Genomic DNA, 27,446 nt, shown 5'->3' on the forward strand with positions numbered 1-27,446 from the left:
GCATCTTCGCTTTAGGCCATTGAGGCTTATGGAAGGTTTATAGGAAAGCTGTACTTTTTTTTTCTTTCCCCGACAACCTTGGTGTTATTAGCACCATGCTTTAATCAACTGAGCTAACCAGCCACCCTGAGGAACACTGTACTTTTGGATAGAAAGGGAAACCTGTATACATATTTATTTGAACCATTTGAGAGTAAGTTGCAGACATCATGGGCCCTAATAATTTCAGCATACAAGTATATTTCCCAAGAACAAAGGCAGTCTTTACATAACCCAGTACAGTAATAAAAAAATCAATAAATTTAATGTTGATACAATATTATTATCTAATACACAGTCAAGTTTTGCTAATTGTCTCACATGTCCCTTTATAATAATTCCCCCCACTCCAGGACCTAATCCAGGACCATGTATTGCATTTAGTTGTTGGGTCTTTTCAGTTCTTCAGCTTTTGTCTTTCATGACACAGACGTTTTTTGGAAAAGTACAGACCAGTTATTCTGTAGCATGTTCCTCAGTTTGGATTTGTTTGATTTTTTTCTTCATGATTAGATTAATTCCATGCATTGCTGACTGGATGGTGATGCTGTGTCCTTCTCAGTGCATCACAACGGGAGGTGAGCTGTCAGGATGGATGTCAGTTTGTCCTGTTGTTGATGCTAACGTGGACCACTTGGGTTAAGGTGGTGTAGCAGAGTTTCTCTATTAAAGGGTTACTATTTTCTCTTTTAATTATCAAGTAATTTGTGGCTATTTATGTAGAAGGCTTGGAACGTGATTTCAATTTCATAGGACAAAAAAGGCGAGGCTTTCCTTTCAGGAAATGGATACTATTTCTTGCTGGAGACCTCCAGCAGTGTTGTCGTCGGCAGTAACAGTCTTTGTCAATAAAGTTACGTGTGAATGTGCACCTTTCCGGGAGGGCTGGGGCGGTGGGTCGCAAGGCATGAAGGGAATTGTAGTCTCCCTGGCCGCTCCGGGCTAAACGCCTCCCTGTGGTCTCCGGGAGAAAGAGCCAGAAGCCGAAAAGGGAGGGAGAAGAGGGAGCCGGCGGAGCCTCTCTGGGCGCGGTGCATTATGGGACTGGTAGTTCACGGTCGCGCTCCGCGGCGTCCCGTGCGGAAGAACTGCACTACCATACCCGAGAGGCCACGCGCGAGGGGGCAGGAGAAGCCGCCTGGGCCTCGAACAAATCAAATCCGAGGGAAGAAACTGCCGGCTTTCAAAATCCTCCTCCTCCGCCATCATCCGCCACCGTGCGGAGAGCAGGTGGTGTCGGAGAAGCGAGTAGCGAGAACCGCGGTGGGGAGCTGACAGGCGGGCTGGGCACCGGGACCGCAGGACTCGGAGGCAACGACCCCGACCTGACCTGACCCGGATCCTAAGTGAGTCCCCACCCCGCCGGGCGGACGCGCGCGCTCGGGTGGCCCCACGCCGCGGCGGCGTCTGTTTACGGTAGGGTCGCGGTCCCTTTCCTTTCCCGATCACCTGCCTGGGATGAGGGCGGGGGAGGGCGGTGTGGCCCTGGAACTCGGCGAGGAAGGTGTGACGCCCCTGAGCGCCTTCTCCCCTGCGCCTGTGGCGGCCAGGAGCCGGGAGGGGGTGGAAGTGGGGGTGCTGGCCCCTTTCACGAGTGGGGAAACAGACAGAGAGGGCGTCTGGCTTGCCCGGGCCGCCCAGCCCGCCGCTGCCGGCAGTGGCGTCTCCTGGTAGCGTCGGTGTCACCTGGGGGCGGTGCGCGTCTGCCGGGGATCCGGGTGCGGCTCCCGCGATACCGCCTGTCATTTGCCGCCCGCACTCGCGCGTCGCTCCCTCGCCGCCGCCTCCCAGTAGGCCCACACCGCCGAGGGCCTGAGCTGGCGCCGCAGCCCCGGGAACTGGCCGGGGTCGCCGCTAGCGCTGCGCAGACGCGGTGGACGTGCACCTCAGAAAGTGTGACGCCCCTGCGCAGGAGGGAGAGGACTGTTTGTGTACCGACCATGGTTGTGCTCTGTCGCTGCCCCTTTGCAGACTTGGGACAAACGAATTCACCTCTCTGTGCTTCGGTTTCTTAGTCTTTAAAGCGGATCGTGTGTGTATGATAGACTTGAAGGATGGGCTTTCCTCCAGCTGATAAGTTGGGTTCCTATTCCATCTGGAGACCCCACCACCATTTTTCTAGCCTCAAATTGTCCCCTCCCAGAACTGCAAGACGTGGTGGGGTTTCAGGCTAGTTTTTACCCAGTTTCATCCCATCATTAGAGCACCTAACTACCAGGCCCAAAGCAGCAGATAGAGTGATCTTTTCAAAACACGTCAGATCACCTGTCTCCTCTACTCCAAACCTTCCCGTGGCTCTCCTTGTCACTCAAATAAAAGCCAGTTCTTAAACGGCCTTTGTGACTTGGGCTTCTGGTTGATTTTCTTTGCTCCTCTCTTACCTCCCTTTCTCTCTCTGCTCCAGCCCCACTGGCCTCCGTGAAGTTCCTCTCCCCCACAAGAACCCATGTTGCATTTGCAAGAATGCTCTTCCCCAGGTATCTGCATGGTCCAATCCCTGATAGCCTTCGAGGTTTTGTTTCTTTCCTAATAATCCTCCTCTACACATTGCACCCCCCCCAAAAAAAAAATTCCTTACTGGGTTCCTTCCCTGTTTGTTTTTCGTACCAGACACTGAGTATGTACCAGACACTGAGTATCCTATTTAAGATACTAAATATCTTGTTTAGAACATATGTTTCAAGAGGGCAGGGTTTTTGTTTCATTCACTGCTATACTCCTGGTACTTGGAACAATGCCCCGCACACAGTAGTACTCAATAAATGTTGAATGAATGAGTGGACATCTCCTTACCCAGCATAATTCATGCTTATTGATAAAGACATACAGACAGACCAGGGTGATGAGGGTTAAGATAAGAAACAGGTGGGAAACTGGCTATCTGGGCCCAGAGGCAGCCTGGGAATGGGGTGCTATCACAACTGTGTCTTGAGTATGAGAAGCCTGGGGGAGGAAGTTCTGGATAGAAGGAGTCTTCGTGGGCATCTCCTTGTTCTATCCTCCATATCAGTCTTCCTTCGTCTCCTCTAATTATCAGACATTTCCTCTTTGGGGAAATGTGGTCCTTTGGGCCAGTCTGCTGAGCTCTAGGCTGGAAGCTCCTTTTTCCAGCATCTCTGCCCTTGGTGTATTGTGATGGTGACTGTGGTGTTGTAGAAACCTCTGGTCTCCTAGGAACCCCTGAGGCCCAACCCCCATGGGCTGCCTTGTCTCCTAGTCAAGGTGAAACCAGATGTGCAGTGGGCTGACCCCTGTACCCCACCCTGAGAGTCATGCCAGCGTGGGTAGTGGGGCATTCTCTGGGATGGACGACCTGGATCCCATAGCCATCTGTGTTCTGTTTGAGGAATGGGACCCTCAAACAGAGAGCAGCCAAGATGATCAGGCAGGTGTGTGCTTGGGACAGACTCTTTGCAGCTGGGTCTGGGACTCAACTGCCATTCACTGGGGGCCCAGGAATTGGGCAACTTACGTGGCTTTGCTAGGTGGCCCAGCTGGGACAGTTGGGCAGAGGACTTGTGAGATGGTAACTCTTTGGAGGTGAAATACGGTTTTTCTGCTTTCTCATTACCTCTTCCACCTTGCTAGAGCTGTTCCTTCCCTAATGCTGTTTTCATTTCTCTCAGTAGTTTAGCTCTTGGGATTTCCAAAGCAGGGGAGGAAGGCTTAGGCCCCTGAAACAGCTGATGTTCTACCCTGCCCTCCCCAACCAGAAGACCCCAGGGGACTCCTCTCCCTTAATGAAACTTTGGCTTCCTCAGTTTGCAGATTTCCAGGGGAGCCCCCCAACGTGTCCAGCATGGCCTCTGAAGACATCGCCAAGTTGGCAGAGACGCTAGCCAAAACCCAGGTGGCCGGGGGACAGCTGAGTTTCAAGGGCAAGAGCCTCAAACTCAACACGGCAGAAGATGGTGAGTTCCTGTGCGGGCTGGCCCAAGGGAGGAAAGGGAGTGTGCACATGAGCACTTACTTTTACTGGGTGTCAGGCTCGTTTAGCTATGTAATTACATAACTTGTCCCTGCAGCTCTGTGCAGTAGCATTGGGCCCATCTGACTGTGAGGCTCAAAGGTTATTTGCCCTGAGCACACACAGGCTTCCTTGCTGGTCTTCATGTTTGCAGTGGGCATTCTTGCCGTGACTATTCTGGCTGACAGGTGGGAAGGACCCCTTTATCTCTTGGAGGGACCGCAGTTAGTGGCAGTTCCATGATATAGTCGCTGACTTCTTCAGATCCATCCCCACCATCCCTAGCTGGTCTGAGAATACCTCTCACCTTCCCCAGAGCTGAGGCCCTTATGGAGCTACATTAAAACCACAATCCAGACCCTCTCGGGAGGTCTGGTCCATGCAGTTTAATGCCCCCTGGAGAGGCTGGGTGTTCCTGTCTGTGTCCGGGCGCCAAGACTGGAGAGAACTAGGAATCAGGACGCAGACCGTTTCTCTCTCTCCCTGGCCAAGGCGTGGCTGGCACCCACCAACCCTGAATCCCCTGGTGTCTAGAAGTGAAGGCACCTATGTCTATATTATATAGGCCTCTCGATGTCCCAGCCCAGCCAGGGAAACTGGTCTGGACGTGCCTGGTTGTCGTGGTGTACAGCCAGGCTTGCTCCCCTCTGCTGGTCAGAGATTGCTCTAGTCCTTGGGTTGCTGGCAGTGTGGTGATGCACATTCCTAACATCTCTGCAGGGCCTTAAAATTTACCGAGTTCCTCCTTGTGCTTTTATTACTTTTGATCCTTGCATCATCCCTGAGAGAGGAAGGTAGAAATGTTGCCATTTTATAAATAAGGAAAAAGGACTTGTGAGACTTAACCCAAGGTCATACACCTGGTAAGTAGCAGAGCCAGGGTTTTCACAGAGGTCTGGCTGCATCCCTGTCCCTGTGCTTCTCAGTAGACATTCAGCTTGGTGCAGTGAACATGAATTTGCTATTAAATGCTATTCATTGAACACTGTGTCAGGCAGTCTTAAGTGCCATTCAAATAGTATTTCAGTTTATCCTCCAAAAGCCCTTGAGGTAGGTTTCATTCCCATTTTGCATATTGGAACATTGAGGCTCAGGGAAGTGATAGGACTTACCTAAGGGCACAGCTGTAAGTAATGCAGCTGGTCTTAGAACTCAAGTTTGTCTGGCCTTAAAATCCATGCAGATAACCACTTCAGCAGCCCAGGCTGTACATGTGGCCTCGCATTTATAAGGTCACGGGGATGCCCTGCTTATAGCCCCAGCCTCTGAGGAGCTCCTAACCTGGAATGGGAATGAGGTACCCAAATAACTAATAGGAGGTAGACACTGAAAAACATGACCAGAAGGCAGGGGAAAAGGATCACTTTTTAGCTGAGGAGGGCCCAGAAAGTCTCTGCATGAGGTAGTATTCGAACTGTCCTTGAAGGAAGATTTGAAGGGGAAAGGGCACAGCAGGCAGGGAACCACGTGAGGTAGACACAGGAGCTGAGACCCACAAGGTAGGCTTGGAAGAAAAGTCAGAATCCCATTGGGGGCCCAGGACAGAGGCCCTTGAATGCTATGCTGAGGCCACAATGGCCTCATCATGGGCCCAGAAAGGGACTCCATCTTGGCTGGGAGTGAGCCAGCGCGGGCGGGGTAGGCAAGAGCCAGTGCGAGGCCATGAAGCTGGTGATTTCCTTTTCTCCCCAGGAAATCATTTAAGGACAAAGAAAGGCCATTCTGCTTTACATGGCAGAGTGATAAACACCTGGAACTTGTTACTTTGTGAGGTGGCAGAAGCTAAAAAGAGAAATCCCTGCCACTCAGCCTCATGACAGTTGGTTAAACTCCATTTGGATTGAAAACCAAGAGAGAGGAAACTCATTGAGACCCCCACCCTCTGTTGTCCCCACTCTTCCCATTTTGGTGCATTTCCTTCCAGGGTAGGTCAGTGCTTGAGACTCTGCCCAGGGCTGAACTTGTGGAAAGCACAGTACCTGTGTGTTTCTGTACTTAGATCACTTATACAACATAAGTTGTCTTCCCTTGGGGCCCTGACATCTCTTGTCACATTGACTTTTTTTTCCTCCCCTTCTTCCGCCCAGACCCCCTTCCCACTCCAGTTCAAGCTGTTGTTTCTCAGTCTAGTTGTGTAGGACACAGCTCCCTGGCTGAGGCTGTCAGTCGGCCACTCACAGCAGCTCTCGCCGGCTGCTGGCCGCTCACGCTGGCTGCCGGCCACTCACATTGGCCACCAGCCACTCCTGGTAGCACATGGCAGCCCACCGCGCCACACAGCAGCCCACGACAGCCCACGACAGCTCACGCCGACCTCCAGCAGCTCACGGCAGCCCAGCTCCAAGGAGAGCCATTGTTCACAATCTTAGCTGTAGAGGGCTCACTGGCCCATATGGGAATCGAACCAGCGACCTCAGAGCACTGCGCTCCAACAACGTGAGCCACCGGGCCAGCCCTCACATTGCTTTTAAGGAGTACATAAACATGCCCTTGAGTAGCTCTCCTCTTTCCTTGTTGACCTTGCCAGTCCTTGGCTATTAAAGGGGGCTTCCTTTTGGAGCAGGTCTTCTAAAAGGCTGAAAGGTCATTCCAGCCATTGCCCTAGGTGCCAGCTCCAGAGTAATCACTCAGGAGAGTAGGGGAGGGATTAAGGAACTTCTCTGCTTGGGGGCTGCATGAAGTCCATGGTTGTGTGCAGAAGCAAGGGTATGGCGAAGAGCACATAGGTGCAGTTTTGGAAAACCAGTCTGAAGCCCAGCGCTGCCATTTCCCCTGAACTCCTGGGCAGAGTTGCTTTATTCCTTGAAACCTCAGCCTTCCCTTCTAGAAAATGGGAGGCTCATACCTGTCCAGCCTTCCGTCTCATGAAATGAGAAATGGAAAAATGAATGCTGATCACCACTTTCTAGCTGTGTGACCTTGGTAGGCATTTACTTACCTTTTCTGTGTCTTAATGTCCTCAATTATAAAACAGATGTAGCAGTAACCACCTTATTAGATGTGGTGAGGGGTGTATGAGTTCATGTGTGTAAAATGTGTGTTAAATGCTTGTCTGTATGTGGTAGTGAGGGAGGCAGAGCCAGTCCCTTTGCTCATGGAGCTCATGACCCAGTGAGGAAGACAGTATTGACGAAGTCACCGTATAATGATGGAGTAATCATTTAGACAGTGGTAAAGTGGCTGGGAGGTTAGCAAGGGCTTCTGAGGAAGTATTGCTGAGGTGCAGGGGAGAGGGAGGCAGGCAGGCAGGCAGGCGTGCGCAGAGGCCCCCAGCTCGGACAGCTCAGGGAGCCCCTTACAGGCTGTAAGGTACCGTTTTCCTCTAGACCCTCTGTAGACTTTGTAACCCAGAAGGTCAAGTTCAAACTTTTATCTCCCATATATATTTCTGTTTTTTCCTACCATGTCACCCCACCCCACCCCTTCTTGTGCCAGCCAGACTAGATTTTGTTCCGTTTCAAGTAACTGGTGTGTTCTGTTCAGATTATAAAGTTAATACATGCTCATTATAGAATACAGGAACACTGAAAGAAGGGGAAAAACATCAGCCCTATAGCTTCATTATCACACAGCCCAGGGATGTAACTACTGCTAATTTTGGTACATTTTCTAGACTTTTTGTTTTCCTAAAAGTATCTGAGTTCCTTTTTTTTTTTTTTTTGTAATAATTGATTTTATTACAGATACTTTTTTTGTTTTAACTTTTATTGGGGAATATTGGGGGACAGCGTGTTTCTCCAGGGCCCATCAACTCCAAGTTGTTGTCCTTCAATCTAGTTGTGGAGGGCGCAGCTCAGCTCCAAGTCAAGTCGCCGTTTTCATTCTTAGTTGCAGGGGGCACAGCCCACCATCCCATGCGGGAATTGAACCAGCAACCTTGTTGTTCAGAGCATGATGCTCTGACCAACTGAGCCATCCGGCCGCCCAATACACAAATTCTTTTTAAAGCTGTTTTATAAGCTGATATATTGAGGACATTTTACTGCAGGTGATGGAAAAACACAGAATCATCCATAAGCCCATCACCTAGAGATAACTGCTTTAATATTTGGTTTCTATCCTTCTGGACTTTATTTTGTGTGTGTGTGTGTGTGTGTGTGATATATATATATATATATATATATATATATATATATATATAGAGAGAGAGAGAGAGAGAGAGAGAGAGAGAGAGATAGAATAAGTAGAACATTTTAAAAGTGTCATCAGGCCAAATACCATTGGAAAAACCTCGTTTTTCACTTACCACTATAACACAAATATTTTCTAAGTCAGACACCCCTGTCACCATTCATGATGACATTCGTGTAACTGTACCCTAGTGAATTAACCTATCCACCTACCCTGTGTTGATGGACATTTAGGTTGTTTGGAATTTTTCATCATAATAAAACAATACAATAATGAACACCCCAAACATGAATAACTGAACACTTGGAAGCCTTCGTGCCGTGGTGCATGCTGGCCCCCTGACTTGGGGGCCATTTCCCTCTTTGGCCTGGTGCGCTCCTGTCCTGGGAAGCTCCACTCCACGCATATTCCTCACGGATGCCCCAAGCACCTTCTTTACCCTAAACAGCCAGTCGCTCTTTCCCTGGGCCCCAGACCTTTTGTACGTGCCTTGTTTGAACACTCATTACAGAGAAATCGCCCTTGTCGCTGTACCCCTGCTGCACATTGAGCCTGTCTGCGTCTCCTTGGTAAGCCAGGGCCTGGCACATCACTGTTGGAGTTGTGAGTGACAGGGTAGTGGTCAGGCTCTCTCCTGCCTCACTGCTCGTGACTCCAAAAATCTGAAGTTCTGTTCTTTGGTCCTGAGCAGCCAAGGATGTGATTAAAGAGATCGAAGACTTTGACGGCTTAGAGGCTCTGCGCCTGGAGGGCAACACGGTGGGCGTGGAAGCGGCCAGGGTCATCGCCAAGGCCTTGGAGAAGAAATCGGAGTTGAAGGTGAGATCTGCAGGGTGAGCAGGCCCCGACTGGTTGGGGACAAGCTTCTGCTCCCATAGCCAGCACCCGAGCTGTGTCCAGACCTCCCGGGCCCCGGCCTGCTTGGGTGTCACCAGGAAGAGCTCCTGGCCTCTGTCCACCCCAGAGCACTCTGCTGGCCAGGGCCCCTCTTCGTGCGTGACGAGTCCATTCGGGTCCTGAGTAACAGACACTGAGATGCTGTTCTGTAGGAGTGTAAGGTTTATGGGGCAACACACATGAAAGGCAAAGGGGCAAAGAGCAGAACCGGACAGGGAGAGCCTTCAGCTTGCTTTGCAGATCTGATTCCTGTGAGGAGGGGAGGGCACAGAATCAGGCCTTGAGAGCCTCCCTGTGGACACAAACCCTCAGCCCACCCAGCAGGGAGCTCCAGGCCAAAGATTGCCTGATAGAGGAGTCAGACCCCTGGCGGACTGGGTAGGTGCTGCAACCGAAGGCGGCGAGCTGACCACATTCCACACAGCTGAATGGCCGGTTCTTTCCTACAGGTTAGCTCCAAGTGGCGCCCCTCCTAGTGTGTCCAAAGTGTGTTCCACTGAACACCAGTACTTCAAAGTGCTCTTTGAGAAAACGGGGGCATCAAGATGTCACTGCATGCCCCCTTCCCAGGAACCCCACTGTAATTAAAGCCTCTAAAGAGTCATGAGGGAAGAGCCTTGCTTTCAGACTGGAAACGGCTCTCAATTTATGTAAGGCTAGGTTTGTGCTAGACTCTTCACACCTGTCATTTAATCCTCACAGCAACCCTGGTAATAGAGTCTCCGTTTTGTATGTCAGTGGAAATACGGCTCAGAGGGGCTGAGCAAATAGCCCAGGATCCACCGCTGCTAAGTGGCCGGGCCATGCTGCACATTCCATGGCACAGCTGCTTTCAGATGGGTACTGAGCTGCGGGTCACGAGCGGAAACAGCTTTTGCCCGGTCAGGGCCTGACTGCGATCTTCCTGAGGAAACAAACATCAAAGGCCACTTCCTTTGATGGTTGTTTCCTCAGGAAGATCGCAGTCAGGTTAACAGCCCGGGCTGTGACTGTTTCTGCTCGCCTGCCCAGGACTGACCTTTCTTTGAGCAGAAGCTGGGACATTTTCCGACAAAAGAGTCTGGTCTTGCCCGATGACTGCATAGGACAGATGTGGCTGGGCCTGGAGGCTGCAGGAGCTGAGCTTTGGCATCCGGGGACCTGGGTTCCAGCTCCAGCATCACCAACTTATTTGCGTTACGTGGCCTTGCACTAAACTCAGCTGAGTCTGGCTCCTCATGAAGCTTTTCCTTCCGGGGAGTTTGCCGTGATGGCCAAATGCAGGCTCCTGTCATGAGAGGGCTCGGCCAGGGGGGGTGCCATGTGCATCTTGTCACCCTGTGCAGACCCTCTGCTCTGGGTCACCCCACCCCAGCATCTTAGTCTTGCTTCTGTGCAAGAGGGAGCCCAGGGTTGGGGCAGGGACACGTGGGAGCTGCCCTTGACGCTTGTGCTCTGGGCACAGTACTGATTCAGGATGAGGTATTATCTGCCCTGTTGAGCCATGTGCACTGTTAGGTTGTGACAGATGAGAAAAGTGTGGGCTCCCCCATCATACATCCCAGTGGGTCGGGATTGGAGCCCAGATATCAGCCCAGCCTCCTCACTGGTCTGTTGCCCACTCGGAGGTCATGAGGCCTAAAAGTCTATTTCAAAGATCGGAAACCAGGGGTTAGAGACAGACAGCGGCAGGTCTGGGGTCAGTAACGTTGGGTTCAGAACCCAGGCCTTATGCCTTGGGTGCCCCTGTTGACCCTCAGCCCATCATAGTTTGATTTCGGAAGCTTTGAGGAGAGGTGCCAGTTGTGAGGGGCTCTGGCGCACAGGCGGTGGCCCTGTCTTGGCCTGCATGCCAATGTAACTCACTGAGCAGACTTGTACAGAGCGTCTCCTGAGACCCAGGTGTGTGAGTGATTTTCCTTTACCTTCTACAAAACCAGCTTCCATAGAACTTAAGGTTGGATTTGGTTTATCCATTTTAAGGGCTGGATTTTCAGGGGAAAGGTGCCTCCCCTTGTCCCCTCATTTCCAGGTTTGGCCCAGAAAAGGCAGGAGGTGCCAGAGTTATTTAGGACACAGCAAACTTGGAGGGTAGGGGGGTGTGCATGGAGACTGCCAGTGCTGGCCAATGTGTTTGTTACACGACCCAGTCATGTGGCCACCATCTTCGTGACATTTACCTAATACTTCCTTTAAATCAGCTCACTTTGAAGTAATTGAAAAACAAACATGACCTCTTCTATAAATGGAAAGTGTTATCCCTTACCATTGCCACCTAAAGGCCTTGAGCCTGAGGCCTGCTCCACCTTTGTGTGACAAACAAAAAGTAGGGGCGTGGGTAAGACCCGCCAGCCTCAAAGTGAGGTCACCTGGAGGAGGTCAGGAGGGTTGAAAAGAAGCTTGAAAACAGAGTAACTTCCTCACTGTTGGATCCCATATTTTTACTTCTCTGTTCCTCTACCACCCAAAATCATGTCATATGTCGCTGTAGCCCACACCGAATGGGAAACTGATATTAGAAAGGAGGACTTAGCCATCTTGGTCCTGGACCTGCCACTGCCTTGCCATGGGGCCTGGGGCTTTTAACCCTGTTTCCCTCCCAGGAAACCAGAGGGTTGGACAGATGAGGTGTTTCCCTGACACTTCAGCTGAGCCCCCATGGCCCTTGGGGGTCTTCAGGTCCCACCAGCTTTGGCCAGAGCTGCTCCAGCTTTTCACTGACAAATCCCAAATTAAGAAGTCTTGTAGTGCTCTGCGGTCCAAGTTCATGAGATGAGGTGCTGCCCGCAGGCCACCTCTGAGGGTCTCAGCTAAGTGTTCTTCCTTCAAGCGATGCCACTGGAGCGACATGTTTACGGGGAGGCTGCGGTCCGAGATCCCGCCGGCCCTGGTAAGTGAACGAGGCCGCTGTTCCCGGGCACGGGGCCCTCTGGGGCGGTTCCCTGGTCTTTTTCTCACATCTCCTTTCTGGACACTAAGATACATCCTGTGGGTGACTGAGATGCTGAAACGGAAGCCAGGCAAGCACAGCATCTGCCCTGTGTGCTGACGGGCAGGTGGGAGCGCAGGTGATAGCTGGGAGCCAGGGGGTGAGCAGGACTCGAGGGCCCTGAGAGACGGAGGTCTATTGACAGAAAGGACAGCAGAGACCAGGGATTCCTGGGGTTCGTTCTTGAGCTGCTTGGTTTCACTCTCACCGTAAATGTCACTCCTTACATAGTTAACCTGTCTTGTCCTGGCATTTCCTTCCCCTGCACCTTGAGCTTCTGCTGCCTCATGACCTCGGCCAGCACACACAGTGCTGCTTCATGCTTCTGTCTCTCTGCTCGTGTTTCTACTGCTGCCTGGAATCTCCTCATATTTGATTGGCTGATTGTCATCTAGACTTAGCTCCCACGTCTCCTCCTACAGGAAGCCTTCCCTGAACTCCCCACATGCACCAAGCCTCATGCCCCAACAGAATTAGGAGCCCTCTCCAGGGTTTCCAGTCCTGGGTATATAATGTGACAGCTCTATGCTGAAGTGATCTGTGTCTGCCAGTTCCCCACCAGTTGGGTGCCCCCTGAGGGCAGTGGACCTGGCACAGAACTAGCACTTGGTAGGAGGCTCTGACACTGACGTGAGCTCCCTCTATGCCCAGATCTCACTAGGGGAGGGACTCATCACAGCTGGGGCCCAGCTGGTGGAGCTGGACCTAAGTGACAATGCATTTGGGCCTGACGGCGTGCGAGGCTTCGAGGCCCTGCTGAAGAGCTCTGCCTGCTTCACTTTACACGAACTCAAGCTCAACAACTGTGGCATGGGCATCGGTGGTGGTAAGGTGGGTCGGCGGCTGCCCTCACGTCCCGTTGTCTCAGCCTTCCTCCCTGCTCAGCCCCGGCTATAATACACTTGCCTCTGAAGTGTGTACTCTCAGCCACCCCCAATCTCGGATGGTTGGCCTGTTGTTTCTCTTCAAAGGAGAGGAGCCTCAAAGGTGGCAGCCTATGGCCAGTGGTGAGGGGAGATGGCATCCTTGAGGGTGGGGTTGCCAAGCAACTGTCCCTGTTCATGTGTTGCCTTGGCAACACAGAGGCAGTATTGCATAATTGCTCTGATAGGCTGGTTCTGCAAAACACAGGGCTTTGGGTGTCCCTAGACCTGCTGTGCCCTTGGAACAGCTGGCAGAACCACACGAAGCCTGGCGTGTGCACATGGGGAGGGTGCCCCAGGAGATGACCCAGCTCACCTTTGTTCCCGGCAGTCCGTCAGGCTGCTCAGTGTAGAAAAGCTCCACTTTCCTTCCCAGAACCTGCACTGAGGGAGGCCACCGTTTATTCTCTTCTTGCTCCGTTCTGGCTCCTTTAGGCCCAGATTCTGGAAATGCTGAGTGCCAGTCTGCATTTCTGTCTGCCTTCCCCTCTCATGTACTGATCAAAAGGAGAGAAGGGCTGGGACACAGGAATGACAGCGATTGGGACATCTTCTCTTTGAAGATGAATTATATGTATTAATTCTCCCACCTCCACTGACAGGTGGGTGACGCTGTCCCAGTTTTCCAGATAATTAGGCTTAGACTTGGATGTCTTGTCGATGGCCCCAGATGATGTAGCACGTGTGGCATGAATGTGCGGTTTGAACCTGCATCCACACGGCCCTTCAGAGCAGCAGGAGCAGCCTGTGTGATGCTGGCAGAAGCCCAGGCTGAGGAGCCAGAGTGGCCTCCCCTGCAGAGGGTGCCTGGCACCTCCTGCCCCATGGGAGGGAGAGCAGGGGTACGTTCCCATGCCCATCTCAGCTAGCCCTCCCCTGACCCCCAGTCTAATTGGGTAATAAGCTGTGTGTGTGAGGACATAAAAAGGTCTGCATCAGCACCAAAAGCCGGTCCAGCCCAACCTAGAGTGTGATGTGCTGGGAGAGCCAGAGCCGCCCTTGTAAGGTGCTACAGTCTTCCAGCCATCACCTCACCTCTGCTGGGCAGCAGTCCTGGGCACTGAAGCTTAGAAGCTACCTCCAGGTACCACCCCAAGGACAGGGCAGACTGGGTTTTAGGTTTTTGCCCATAGCAGCTGAGACCCTGCTTTGGACACCAGCGTGTATCAGATGGGTATGATGGGGCCATGGTCTCGTTGGCCAGCTTTCCTTAGGTATTGGGGTGCATGGAAGAGACATTGGAAGATTTGGGTTCTGGTCCAGAGTAGCCACCTGCTGAGCCACCATAGGAAAGTTTCTGTTCCTCCCGGACCCTGAGTTGCTTCAGCTGGAAAATGGGAGTCATGAGAGAGGGCTTGTGACAGGCTGATTGTGAAGCCGCTTCCCCAGACCTGGTGTGAACTTGGCCGCTCAGTGATGGTCTCTCCCTTCCCGCGGGGCCTCAATCACCCATCTCTAACATGAGGCCAAACCCCCAGGATGGTAGGACACGCACATGAAGCAATGGAAGTAAAAGCCCTTTGGAAACTGGAAGGTGCTTGGCACACGTGAGGGGTGGCCATTGTGCTTTTGAGCAGTTCTCTGTCCCTGTGTGCACCACCAGTGGGTGGCATGGCATGCTGAGGACCGGTTTAGCAGCGTGGCTGCCCTGCTGGGAAAAGGGCATCCTGCCTAGGCCTGGGACCCTTGCTTCTTTCCCCACAGATCCTGGCGGCAGCTCTGACTGAATGTCACCGGAAATCCAGTGCCCAAGGCAAGCCCCTGGCCCTGAAGGTCTTCGTGGCTGGCAGAAACCGTCTAGAGAACGACGGAGCCACTGCCTTGGCAGAAGCTTTTGGAGTGAGTGGTTTCTGCCCATCCTGCCCATTACATAGTCCTGGGTGTGCATTCCAGCTCTGGAACGTAGCTGAGCGACGTTAGGCCAGCCACTTCTCCTCTCTGAGCCTGCTGGCCCATTCTGCAGTGAGGCAGATGCCTATCGTGTGTGTCTGGAAAGTCTCATGATTAGGAGGCTGCCCTAGGCAGTGAGTGATGTCTGCCAGCTCAGAAACAGGTGTGGTGGTGCCTAAATAGTGCTAGTCAAGTTGTCTGGCCTCTAGTGGGCAGGGCACAGACTTACCCTTGAGACAGAGAGGTGGGCAGGAGCAGTGGCTCAGGTGCTGAAGTGCTCTCGGGTGTCCTTATCCCCTACTCTCCGTTCCACTCCCTACCCCCCCACCCCCGCCACTGCTGGTGGGTCCCTGGTGGTGAGCTCTGTGAGAGGACCACACCTGCCCCCATGGAGCTGGGAACTTTGGGGTCTGTCCCCCTGTAACGCAGGGACTCAGCTCCTGCTCCCTGCACAAGAATGCAGGATATGGTGAGGCCAAAAAGGAACAACAACGGAGCCGTAGATCGAGGAGTCATATCATATTCTCACTGGCAGCTGGTTGAGACACAGGAAGTAGGATCAACCGATTCGCAACCCGCCATCTGCACTTGCTAACCCCACTTGCTAGCCACAATCCGCTGCCTTTTCTTTGCCAACCAACCAACCCCCTTGCCAGTGTTGCCACGGCAGTTATATCAGTGGCCAATGGCTAACTGGTTACAGCTGATGGCCAACTAGTACCCGAGCCAGCACCTTTCCACGTGAGGTAGAGAGCCTGGAAACTGCTCTCCTGGCTCTGTCCCCACACCCCCTCCTCTTAATTTAAACGTTTTCATTGGCAAACAGTATTCCAGCAGCATTAATGGTATTTGGGCCAGAGCAGCAGCCCCCACAGTCCTGCCACGTACAGCGGCCCACCTGCTGATTGATGCTCACACCGCCTCAGAGTGGGGAGCCCAGGAGCAGGGCCTGTGGCTCACTGGCCTCCTGATTGTGGGGCAGCTCCTGCCTCCTCCTCTGGAGTGAGAGGAGCCTAGTTACCATCCCTGTAAACCTCGTGATGTTAAAGATCACGCCTTCTCTGTACCCCTTCCTGCAGCCGCTGTCCCCAGTGCACTAGGAATGGGGGGTACGTTGTGGTTGCCATCAGGTGTCCCCTGGAGCTCTTAGGACGGGGTTCATAACCCAGGGTTCGTGGGATCCCAATAGTCTGGAGAGAATGCAGGGAGCCTTTGAACATGGGTGGGGATATTGCGTGATTATTGTCACTAAGATAGTTAAAAGATAATACCGTGTTTTCTGGAAAATAAGACCTAGCCGGACAATCAGCTCTAATGCGTGTTTTGGAGCAAAAATTAATATAAGACCTGGTCTTATATTAGTCCCAGATTCTGGAAAGGCTGAGTGCCAGTCTGCATTTCTATCTCTCTTCCCCTCTCATGTTCTGATCAAAAGGAAAGAAGGGCTGAGACACAGGAATGACAGGGATCAGATCATCTTCTCTTTGAAGATGTATTATATGGAACCGGGTTGCATATTTATATTATATAAGACTGGGTATAGTATAATATATAATATAATATATAAGACCGGGTCTTATATTAATTTCTGCTCCAAAAGACACATTAGAGCTTATTGTACAGCTAGGTCTTCTTTTCGGGGAAACACGGTATTACCTTCAGCTGTAAATACAGACTTCAGAAATCTCTGATTTTGTTACTAATAGAAATCACAGATGTTTTGTGTTAAACTACAAATACAGAAGGTGCCAAAAAAAGTATACACATTTTAAGAAAGGAAAACTATTAAAATTGTAATACTCAATGTATACCGATAACAAAAGATGAATACAAGTCACGTTTGACGTCTGCAATTACAAGAGGTGCTCAACATGGTTACCATCAGCATCCAGACACTTCTGATTATGGTGAACTACTGCTTTGAGCAACTGACCAAAGTGTCCACTTGTATCCATTTTTTTGGCACCTTGGTATATGGAAATCTTTGTTTCTCATCCATCAAGGATGACAGTAATGGTAGGCTTGCCTCTAGGTCTTTTCTTGCCCCTACGTCTTTTTTTTCAGTGCCTTTATAAGCACATTATGTTACTACAGCACACATTTGGGGGGGTTCTAAATACTTTGATAACTGTCTTCCAATCAGATTGATTTCCTTTGTGATCCCGTATAATTTAGCTTAAAATTTAGAAACATTATCCTGAGGGAGCCCAGGGGCTTTGCCAGATGGCCTGAAGGGTCCATAGCACAGAAAATGTTAAGAAGCCCTGACTAGTCTAATATGCCTCAGTTGGCCTTCCTGTGTTTATTTGTTTTTGTTTTTTTCTCTACTTGAAATCTGTGTTAAGGTATTTTTAAATTCTCATGAATCTTGTGCTCTTTTTTTTCAATTACAGTTGACATTCAATATTATTTTATAGTAGTTTCAGGTGTACAGCATAGCAGTTAGACATTTATATAATTTATGCAGTGATCCCCTGATTAGTTTAGTACCCACCTGACACCATACATAGGTATTACAATATTATAGACTATATTTTCTATGCTGTCATGCCTGTGTTTATTTGTGAGCCACCATGCTTTGCTGGGCACCCAGGGACAACAGAAGTTGCCTAGTTAGGCTCAGAATTATGCTAGGCCTGTGCCCAGTCCCAGGTAGCCGTGGGGATTGGATGTGGGCCTCTCCTGGAGAGCGCAGGGGCTGATGGGGTCCAGACAAGAAAGTGACTTTGATATTCCAGGATGATGAGCACCATGACAGGGTGCTCTGGGAACACAAAAGAAGAGCACTGGATTGTGCTGGGGGTGGGGTGGGGGCAGAATCCAGGAAGCCTTCCTGGGAGAGGAGGTGTCCAAAGTGAGAGCTGTAAAATGCATAGTAGTCAGGCTACCAAGAAAATACCAACAAATGAGAAGATGGAGTATGCTAGGCAGAGAGAAAGAAGTGTCAAAAGGTCAGGATAAAAGTGGCTAGGTGGGTTATGGAAGTCCCCCTCCTCACCCCCAAAAAAGGCTATGGTATGTGGGTTGCCAGTCGTATTGTATAAATAGGGCAGGAGGACCCCAAGAAAGAAAAGCCAACTGGAGCTGCACTGTGCAGAGAAGAGCCATGGCTGACTACTGGGCCAGAGTCCAGGGTACCCACCATGCAGAGGACACAAGACTAAAAAACCCGTGTTCATAGCTGTGTGACCTTGGGCAAGTCACTTAGCCTCTCTGATCCCTAGTGTTCTCTGTCCTGTGGAGATTCTAGTCCCAGGTAGTCTCCCTCATGAGGTTGTGGAGAGGCTCAGATGCAGCCATGCCCAAAAGTGCGCTTTAAGGTCTGATCTGTGCCCAGAATGTTCACAGACAAGCCCCTGCCTGTGCTGACAGCAGCCCCTCCCTATGTCTGTGTGTAGTGCAACCCTCCTGCCTGCTGGATGGTACTGGCACTCAGGTGCCCCCCTCTTCCTCTCCCCGCTGCTCTTCACAGATCATCGGGACTCTGGAGGAGGTCCACATGCCACAGAATGGGATCAATCACCCCGGCGTCACTGCCCTGGCCCAGGCTTTCGCCATCAACCCCCTGCTGCGGGTCATCAACCTGAATGACAACACCTTCACTGAGAAGGGTGCCGTGGCCATGGCCAAGGTGAGGTGGGTGCAGCAGGGCCAGGTCAGGCTCTGGCAGGTAGGGTCTGGCTGCTGTCTTTGCCGGGAACCCATCAGCCAGTGGCTGCTTTGCCCTCCTTCCCGCCCTCCTGGTAAGTACCTGTGGGTCCGGCTGTGTAAACATGCCCAGAGCAGGGCATATGTCACAAGCTAGCCTGCACCTTTCTTGGGCAGCTGAGTATCCGTAAGGCCACTTCAGCTTGTTTTCTTCGTTGATTCTGTTTATTGAGCCCCTGTCTGCCCAGCCCTGTGCCAGTCACAGGCCACTCAGAGTTGAATCGAAGACTCCACCTTCAATAAGCCCCTGGTTCAAGGAAGGGAGGGAGTGGCTAATTGGTGACAGTGCAGGGTCGGGAACACAGTGGCTGGCTGGCTGTCGGGGCCTCTGCATGGGAGGGCTTTCTGGTCCCCATCAACCTGGTAGGGCTCCATGTCCCCCAAAAGGTTAGCCCTGCTGCTGCGTGGTGGTAGCAGACGTGTGCAAGTATTGGGGAGCACACAGGAAGTTCAAATCCCACGAGGGGGAGGCTTCCTGGAAGAGGTCACATTGTGGCCAAGTTGTACACGACAAATGGACTTTTCTCTGGACAAAGAGGGTGGGAGGAGGGGTGTTTTAGGCAGCGGTGTCAGCAGCAGGTGGGAAGGCCCAGAGATGAGCGGGATCCTTGCTTAATTGGTCCTAGTTTGACGTGACCAGGGTTCAAGGTATGTTTGAGGGCTGGAAGAGATGAAGAGAGGCAGGCAGGACCATGTGGCCTTGCTGAGTCCTTGAGACTTTTTCCTGTAAGTAATCAAGAGCCATGGAGGATTTGAAGCAGGGGTGTGACATAGTCAGATTGGTGCTTCCGGAAAAGGGTTCTGGCTGTAATGTGGGAATAGGGTGGAGAAGGGTTTAGCCAACAGGGAGCTGATGAGAAGAGCTGAGGAGGCCAGACTGGACACAGAAGAGGACGGTGTGGTGACTGACAGGGGCTGTGACGTGGGCTCACTGAGGGCGAGGTGCGGTCTGACCCCCCCCTGCCCTCACTTCCTCCCTGCAGACCCTGAAGACCTTACGGCAAGCGGAGGTGATCAACTTTGGGGACTGCCTGGTGCGCTCCAAGGGTGCCATTGCCATTGCAGACGCCGTGCACGGGGGCTTGCCCAAGCTGAAGGTGCCCGCTGGGGTCGAGGCTTCCCCCACACTGCAGGGGGGGAGGGTAAAGGGGGTGGTGGCAGAAGGTCTGATCTTCAAAGGCATGTGGGCCTGAGTCCTTCCACACCCTCCCACTTTGGTGACGTGCCAGTCTCTTCACCTCTCGGAAACGCAGTTTATTCATTTTTAAAATATGACAAGGGGTGTACCTGGTACGTTGTTGGCTGAATAACGTTGTTTGTATTGTTGGTATCATTTTGCTCAGCTGGGGGGCAGAGCCTGTCTTACCCTCCCTTGGGGAAATGGAGGCTTCCGAGTGGGCTCTGGTCTCCCGGCCCACGTCTCCGCCTGCCACTACCCCTTCCTCTTTGTAGGAGCTGAACTTGTCGTTCTGTGAAATCAAGAGAGATGCCGCTCTGGCTGTGGCCGAGGCCGTGGCAGACAAGGCCGAGCTGGAGAAACTGGACCTCAATGGTAAGTAGGGCGGTGGCCTCGGCTCAGGCCTGCTGGACGGGCCGCAGCGCCCATCCTGACCCTCCACCCCCTCCCCCGTGAACAGGCAATGCCCTGGGAGAAGAAGGCTGTGAGCAGCTCCAGGAGATGCTGGACGGCTTCAACATGGCCAGCGTGCTGGCGTCGCTCAGGTAGTGCTTGGGGCATTCAGGCTCACGTGTTCCTGTTAATGCTTTCGTTCATTCAAAAAACGGTGGTTGAGCTCCTGTTAGGTGCCAGGCACGGTGCTCAGTAGGCATCAGCGGTATGAGAAGGCAGCGGCGAAGGCTGCTTCCTGTGGGGCTTCATTCTAGTGGGCAGGGGCCCAGAATAATCAACTTTCCATACGTTCAGCAAAGGGACACAGAAAGCCCTGGAGAGCGGTGAGTCGGGGAGCTCTGAAGGGGCGATGTTTGTTCCCATGCTGACGCGTAAGGCAGGCAGCAGTGAGGCCAGGGTAGCGATGGGTGGGCTCACACTTGTTCTTACAATCCGTCTGAGAGACGGACTCTAGAAAGGAAGGGACCGAGGCAGACGGTGGGGGTTTCTGGGTCTGCACAGCCCACCGGAGGCGGCGGGGCGGCGGCAGGCTGCCTCCTCCGATGGCACCTGTCTCCCTCTGCCCCTTTGATCTCCAGATCGGCTTCATTCACCGTGAGGTCCTCCTTTGTGTCCCTCAGAGCTAGAGCCTGTGCTGCTGCTAGGAACTGGGGACATGGAGATGGGCGCAAGAGGCTCAGGGTCCAGAGGAAACGTACCTGCCTTCCGCAGGGGGAGGGGGCTGGGCGGGGAAACCCCTACCTCTCCCATCCCCCCAACTGTAGCTTCCTATGGTCAGCAGGACATGGGTGGCACCGTCCTGGGCGCTCAGCCTGGGCAGGATTCCCGCCAGGCCCTGAGCCCCTGTGACAGTTCCTTTTCTCTGTGTCCCCAGTGGGACTGGGGTCTCTTTTGGGACAGGGATGAGATCTGATTGTCAGCATGGGCTTCCCCGGGTGCTGAGAAATGAGTGACAAGCCCCCTGGGGACCCCGGGAGCAGCTGTTCCCCCTGCCCAGCTGGAGTCTGGCTTCACAGAGCCAGGCCTCGCGCCGGCGTGGGCCACTGGGCAGGGGGCTGTGCTTTAGCCAACTCCGCTCCGCAGTGACGACGAGGGTGACGACGACGACGACGAGGACGAGGACGAGGAGGATGGGGACGAGGACGAGGAGGAAGAGGAGGAGGAGGAGGAAGACGAAGAAGACGAGGAAGAGCCACAGCAGCGAGGGCAAGGAGAGGAGTCCCCCACACTCTCGAGGAAGATTCTGGACCCTAACAGTGGGGTGAGTGCCCTGGTGTTTGCCAGGATCACAGCCTGGTCTCCTGAACGTGAAAGCCTAAGACTCCTTCACAGGCTGTTAGGGGACAGGCCACGTAAGCCCAGTGCCCACAGACTGTTTCTGATCCGCGCCTACACATGAGTGAAAAAGGACATGCAGTGTAGCTATTTTATCTGTCTTTGCATTGACCTCAGTGTGGATGTGGTTACTTACAGGTACTGCTGCTGCATCAGGTGTATTATAAACACACAGAAGTATTTATAAAAGAATAGAGTGAAAAAACATAAATTGAAATTCTTTCCCCACCCATCAGTGGATTATCATGGTGACCTGTAGGGACAGCCCCTAGTCCATAAACTGGCTGAGACCACGACCCAGCTGGGGCCCTTGGCCTCCCTTACCTGGCCAGGATGCGGGTGGAGTCAGGGCTGCCATGTCCATTGTTCATTCATCCTGTTCCCTCGTAGGTTCCCAAAAGTGAAGCTTTTGGAGAACTTTGGGTTGGACAAAGACCGCCCTACTCATGTTGAATTTGGCTGCTTTTCCAGTTTTCTGGAAGCATTTCAACAAATGGCTGGTGTTTCTGTTTGTAGTTTTTCTCTGGGCACCTGTGGTGCTCACTGCCCATGCGTACTCGGGCTAGACCCCACTTCCTGGTGGGCCCACTGGGTTCCCCAGTGCATCTAGAGTCATTGCTGGGGCATCGGCTGTCATAGTGAGGACCCACTTGGTCTCGCCAGGCTCTTGGAGTCCCAGGAGGTGGCTTGCCCCCACCACAGAGGCTCGTGCACTAGGAGTCAGCCAGGGCCAGTGTCTGGGCGTCCCCCACCCGTTGGGGAACTGCACACAAGTGGGAGGAAGAATTCTAGACCCTGAGCCGTGACTGGCCAGAGTAAGGGCACAAGTTCTGGGTGAGGGGTCTAGGTTCAGTCCTTCACAGTGCCACCTGTCCCACAGGAGCCAGCTCCCGTGCTGTCCTCGCCATCTCCCGCAGACATCTCCACCTTCCTGGCTTTCCCTTCTCCGGAGAAACTGCTGCGCCTCGGGCCTAAGAGTTCCGTGCTGATAGCCCAACAGGTAATAGCACTTCCGACTGCAAACCTGTCCTTGCCCTAGCTTGTGGAGCTGCCAAACAAAGGGACAAGCAGAGCCCAGGGGACTGGAGGGGGGAGGCTGTCAACGGAACAGGGGCTGCCAGGTATTCTTTTTAAATATATAGACGTGTACATGAGTGTGCCAGTGCACACACGCTTGGCCTACAGCAAGGGCAGGCGCACCGAACTTCAGGCGACTGGAATTAGGGAGGTTTTCTCTTCAGTGCACACACCCCAGCTTCCCTCTACACGTTGTGTAGGACCAGCTGCTTCTAGAAAAACTGTCCTGCTCTTGGCGCCTCTGGCGGTCACATGCGTATTGCAGAGAGGCTGCCCTCGTTCCGGCTTCCTCCCTCCCTCCCTCCCTCCCTCCCTCCCTCCCTCCCTCCCTCCCTCCGTCTTTCCCTCCTTCCCTCCCTCCCTCCCTCCTTCCTTCCCTCCTTTCCTTCTTTCCGTTCTGATTATCAGCTACCTCCGATCTGCCGGCACTGGTCTGAGCACTTGGACATGGTTTTAGTGAATTCTTTTGGCATCCTGAAATGGAGAGCCTGTTAGTCTTACTGTACAGATGAGAAAACTGAGGTTCAAGGAGGGTGAGTGATACATGAAAATAAAATGGGCCCACTCTCAGAACTGGCTTGACATTTTGGCTGATTTCCTTTTTATGTTTTATCTGTACTTTTCTTTTGGGATAAATGAGGTTAAATTGGCCCACCTTTTCATTTACCACCATTCATCATTTTCCTGTGTCAGTAAAACTCTTCTCCTGCCCTTGATCCCAATGAATGATGGAACACTTAGCCCAGTTTCTGGACATTTACCGTGTTTCTCCGAAAATAAGACCTAGCCGGACAGTCAGCTCTAATGGGTCTTTTGGAGCAAAAATTAATATAAGACTCGGTGTTATTTTACTATAATATAAGATTGGGTCTTATATAATATAATATTACATAACATAACATAATTATAATACAATATAATATACTGGGTCTTATATTAATTTTTGCTCCAAAAAACACATTCGAGCTGATTATCCGGCTAGGTCTTATTTTCGGGGACATAGGGTACTTTGTGTCCATCTTCTCTGTTGTCGGTGATGTAAACTTTGTTGCATGGGAATGTTTGTGCACATTCTGGATTATTTCCTCAGGCTGGATTACAGGAAGGGGACCACTGAGTCACAGGCTAGCAATTGCTTATTTGCTCACTCTGTGACACCTGCACAGGCCAGGCTCTGAGGACAGGGTGTAGGTGAGGCAGGACCTGTCCTTGCATGTCAGAGACCCCTGTCTTGCCAGGGCCTCCTCGAGCCAGCACCAGAGCCCACGCACGTATCCACTGTGCCAAAGCCCAGGGCTCTGGCCCCTGGTGACCAGCCATTATCTCCTATGTTCTCAGATTGATACATCTGACCCAGAGAAGGTGGTCTGTGCCTTCCTGAAGGTGTCCTCTGTGTTCAAGGACGAAGCCACAGTGAGCACGGCAGTTCAAGATGCCGTAGGTAATGTGGGGAGGGGGGAGGTTGGGTGGCTCCTGCCTCTTCGCTGCTCCAGGGCTCAGGTGACATTTCTGGTTATTAGGCCCCTCTGTTCCAGCGCTAACATAGGAACTGTTCTGTGGCCCTTCCCACCTGTTCTTCTCTTGGGTTCTTTCATAGAGCAGGCTGGGTGCTCTCCTGTTTTTTGCATGTGGGGAAGCTGAGGCCTTTCCGAAATCCATCCAGCTGTATACAGTTGGAACTCAGGCCAGGGGACATTCCCTGCAGGAAGACCAGCTGGTCTCAGCCCCAGGGCCCTTGTAGAGGCAGTCCTCATCGGGAGGGCTGATGAGAGCTAAGCCTTTGCACACTAGTCCCCTGCACCTGGAGGTCCCCTTCATGGAGGACGCTGCTTTCCCCGTATCTTTCTTAAGACTTCCCAGGGTCTCTGGCCCGCCTCCCCCAAAATGTGTCATGACTTTGCTCCTCACCACCTCATTCTCTCAGTTACCTCTGTTATAGCACCTTTCACCTTGTACCTTGTGAGCGTATGTCTCGGCCTCCGAGGGTGGGTTAGGTTCGGCTAGGCAGAGAGGAGAGGAAGGGCCTGCAGGTGAGGGGCACAGCCCATGGAAAAGGGTAGAAAGGACTGCAGACACTTGGGGTGATGTCTCCTGGATTGGTGCACTGTGGGTGACATTGAGGCAGGAGGGTCGGTGGGAAGCAAGGATGGGTAGGCAGGTGAGGGCCAGGTGGGAATCTCCAGGTCTACTCTGAGATCCCAACCCCGTGGGCATTTGTGGGAACAAGTTATCTGGATTGTTTCTCAGAATAACCTCACACAGAAGCGAGTGGCCATGGCTTCTCTGCAGACCCTCAGCCACTCCTCTTTCCTCACCTCCACAAAATCGCTGAAACCTCCTCCAGGGCTGCTCTGCCTTACTCAGTCTTCGCCCCAGCTGTGCAAGGTCCCCGAGCCCATTTTACTTGAGAGGGAAGGACCACGGTGTCGCAGCCAGTAGGTTGAGCCCTTCCCCTGGTGTTAGTTGTCCCCTTAGATGAGTGTGTCCACGACCCACCTCCTGTGTTCACCTCCTGATTAGGGCAGGAGGCAGGGCCCAGCCTTGGGCGGTGGGGGCGCTGCCTGCCCTTTGACCCGTGGCTAGCCCTCTGCCGCAAGAAGCACCTGCCCCATGCTGCTTCTGCCTTGCAGATGCTTTGATGAAAAAGGCCTTCAGCTCAGCCTCCTTCAACCCCAACGCCTTCCTCACCAGACTCCTCATCCACATGGGTCTACTCAAGGTTCGGCTGGCAGGAGTGGGGGACCTAGGAATGTGGGGGTGGGGTGCACCAGTGGTGGGGGGTATTCTGGCCACGCCTGCAAGTCCTACTGGGGCCTGTCACCCACTCTGTTCTGGGCCTGGCTCCTTGACCTTGCCCATAGGGCTCTCTGAGCGGGGGCCGGATGGTGGAGACCTAGGGCCTCCCAAGGGACCCCGAAGCTCACCTTTCTCTCTCTGCGTTCCCCTTCCAGAGTGAAGACAAGGTCAAGGCCATTGCCAACCTGTACGGCCCCTTGATGGCCCTGAACCACATGGTGCAGCAGGACTATTTCCCCAAGGCCCTTGTGCCCCTGCTGCTGGCATTCGTGACCAAGTGAGTGTGCCCGTCAGCTCACGTGGCCAGGGCCCACGCGCATAGGCCTTCTCTGGCAGGTCCCTTGGGCTTGTGGGAGACCCCCAGGCCTCCTTCCCCATGCCCACCTGAGGACACAAGGCTCAGGGACTGTGCCTTTCCCTGTGAGAGACAGGACATGGAGTGCCCACGTCGCACTGCTGATCAAGGGCCTGTGCTTGGCGACGTCCCTGGGAGTGGTTCTGGGGGCCAAAGAGGCCCGGTCACGCTGGCCTTCCCTGGGGACACTGGTACCCAGAGACATGGAAACCCTGGCCTCATCCTGGAGGATCCTGGGGTGTGGTGGGGCCTACAGGCCCCAGAGCCCACCAGGGATGCGTGGTGACACTCGTCCCCATCCTCGCTGAGGCCTGTGTAGCCCCAGCTGACTTTGGGCCTCCCGCGCCTCTGTCTCCCCATGTGCCCAACCAAAAGGTGGGGCAAGGTTGTTTCCAAGGGCTCTGACCAGCCAGCCACACTTCAAGGGAATCGAGCACCTTGGGAGAAATTGGGAGGGGGACAGAGGAGAAAGGAAGCTCCCTTGCCGCTCCCCCCCCCCATCCTTCATGTGTATTTCCCTTGAAAAGTCATTGTGAGAATTAGCAACATGGAGTCTGGCACATTTCTAGCCTCGGAAATGGCCCCCACCCCCTCTGCTGCAGCCTGAACTCCCCAGGTCCCAAAGGTGCCCACCCACCCACTGACCCTCTCCCCACAGGCCCAATGGCGCCCTGGAATCCTGCTCCTTCGCCCGCCACAACCTGCTGCAGACACTGTACAAGGTCTAAACCTAGACCATCGGCCTGGACCAGTAACGTGGGCAGGGTCTCAGATGAAGAACTCTGGCCAGAGGCAGGGAGGGTCTTTGTCGCGTGTGTCGTCAGTCCTCCGAGTATGTGTGTCGGTATAGTGAGCGTGCTGGTGTGTACGTCTTGTCGGGGTTTGGGATTTTAATGTTTCCCTGTTGGGCTGGCCCTAGTCCCACTGGAGGAGTGCTGGCCTCAGGCCAAAGGGCTGCGAGCTGGGAGCTGCTCTGCCATTAAACTCACCACTCTGAGGGCCTCCGCTGATCTGTGCCTCGGGCTGGAGGTCCTGGTGGCTCTGCCCACCCCCCTTCCCACCTTCCCCTCTTGGGCTGCACTGAGGCCTGGGGACTTGCTGCCTGTGAGCTGCCCATGGGCTGTCCCCTCCGTCTCTGTTATGGCTTGGCTGCGTTTCTCGCCCTGCCTGGGGCTGCCCACTTGGCGGCTGCATCTGCTTCCTGTCACCAAGCCCTGGTCCTGCAGCCACCGCAGTCCCCACCGTCCATCCCTGCTGTGCTGACCCGTTGGCGTGAGAAGCAAGAGACTGCCGTCGGGGGGTAAGGGGTGGTCGGCAGAGGGCAAGACCCTGGTGCCTGTGCTGTGTGGACATGATGAGAAGCCAGTGGGCAGACACCAGAGGGTCCTGGAACAGGCTTTGCCTGGATGGCGCTGGCTCTGGACCCAGGGTGGCTCTCCCCTGGCTGTGAGGTGTCTGTGACTGGCCCGGAGGCCGAGCACCAGGGGTACCTGGACGGGTCCTAACCTGTTCTCTAGCCTGGGGGCAGGGGCACGGCCCACTGCTGCCTGAGCGGCATCTCTGGCGCTCATGAAGGGCCTGCGGCGGGGACACAGCAGGGGCTGGGCTGAGGTGTCCTGGGCCCTCCCTCCCTGAGCAGCCGGCTCTGTGACGCCCTGTGCTTTTCCCTTCGTGCTCTTTGTGTCCGGGCTGTGCCCGGGGCTTCACAAATAAAGTCATGTGTGGCAACA

At 53.3% G+C, this 27,446-nt stretch overlaps 1 protein-coding gene across 2 annotated transcripts; it reads left to right on the plus strand.

The window, feature by feature from the left end:
- Positions 1-1,151: 1,151 nt before the first annotated feature.
- Positions 1,152-27,446, plus strand: RANGAP1 (Ran GTPase activating protein 1). 2 transcript variants are annotated; one of them, XM_081061215.1, is made up of 16 exons: positions 1,152-1,385; positions 3,801-3,950; positions 8,829-8,956; positions 11,844-11,903; positions 12,654-12,833; positions 14,630-14,764; positions 18,288-18,446; positions 19,507-19,620; positions 19,976-20,075; positions 20,161-20,245; positions 21,237-21,414; positions 22,369-22,488; positions 23,904-24,006; positions 25,196-25,284; positions 25,517-25,638; positions 26,375-27,446. In XM_081061215.1, exons 2-16 carry the CDS (start codon positions 3,839-3,841, stop codon positions 26,442-26,444), a joined length of 1,755 nt encoding a protein of 584 aa, XP_080917341.1. In that variant the 5' UTR covers positions 1,152-1,385; positions 3,801-3,838; the 3' UTR covers positions 26,445-27,446. The 2 variants fall into 2 exon arrangements, with proteins under 2 accessions (XP_080917341.1, XP_080917340.1); XM_081061214.1 differs by having other exon boundaries at positions 1,154-1,455.

The sequence above is a fragment of the Rhinolophus hipposideros genome (assembly GCF_964194185.1).
Source record: "Rhinolophus hipposideros genome assembly, chromosome: 9".
NCBI lineage: Eukaryota > Metazoa > Chordata > Mammalia > Chiroptera > Rhinolophidae > Rhinolophus > Rhinolophus hipposideros.

What these genes read in the sequence shown, in the direction of transcription:
- RANGAP1 (XM_081061215.1), top strand. Translation starts at nt 3,839, where the DNA reads ATGGCCTCTGAAGACATCGCCAAGTTGGCAGAGACGCTAGCCAAAACC. An exon ending in TGGGCATCGGTGGTGGTAAG is followed by an intron (nt 12,834 to 14,629) that starts GTGGGTCGGCGG and finishes CTTTCCCCACAG; the next exon opens with ATCCTGGCGGCAGCTCTGAC. An exon ending in GGGGCTTGCCCAAGCTGAAG is followed by an intron (nt 19,621 to 19,975) that starts GTGCCCGCTGGG and finishes TCCTCTTTGTAG; the next exon opens with GAGCTGAACTTGTCGTTCTG.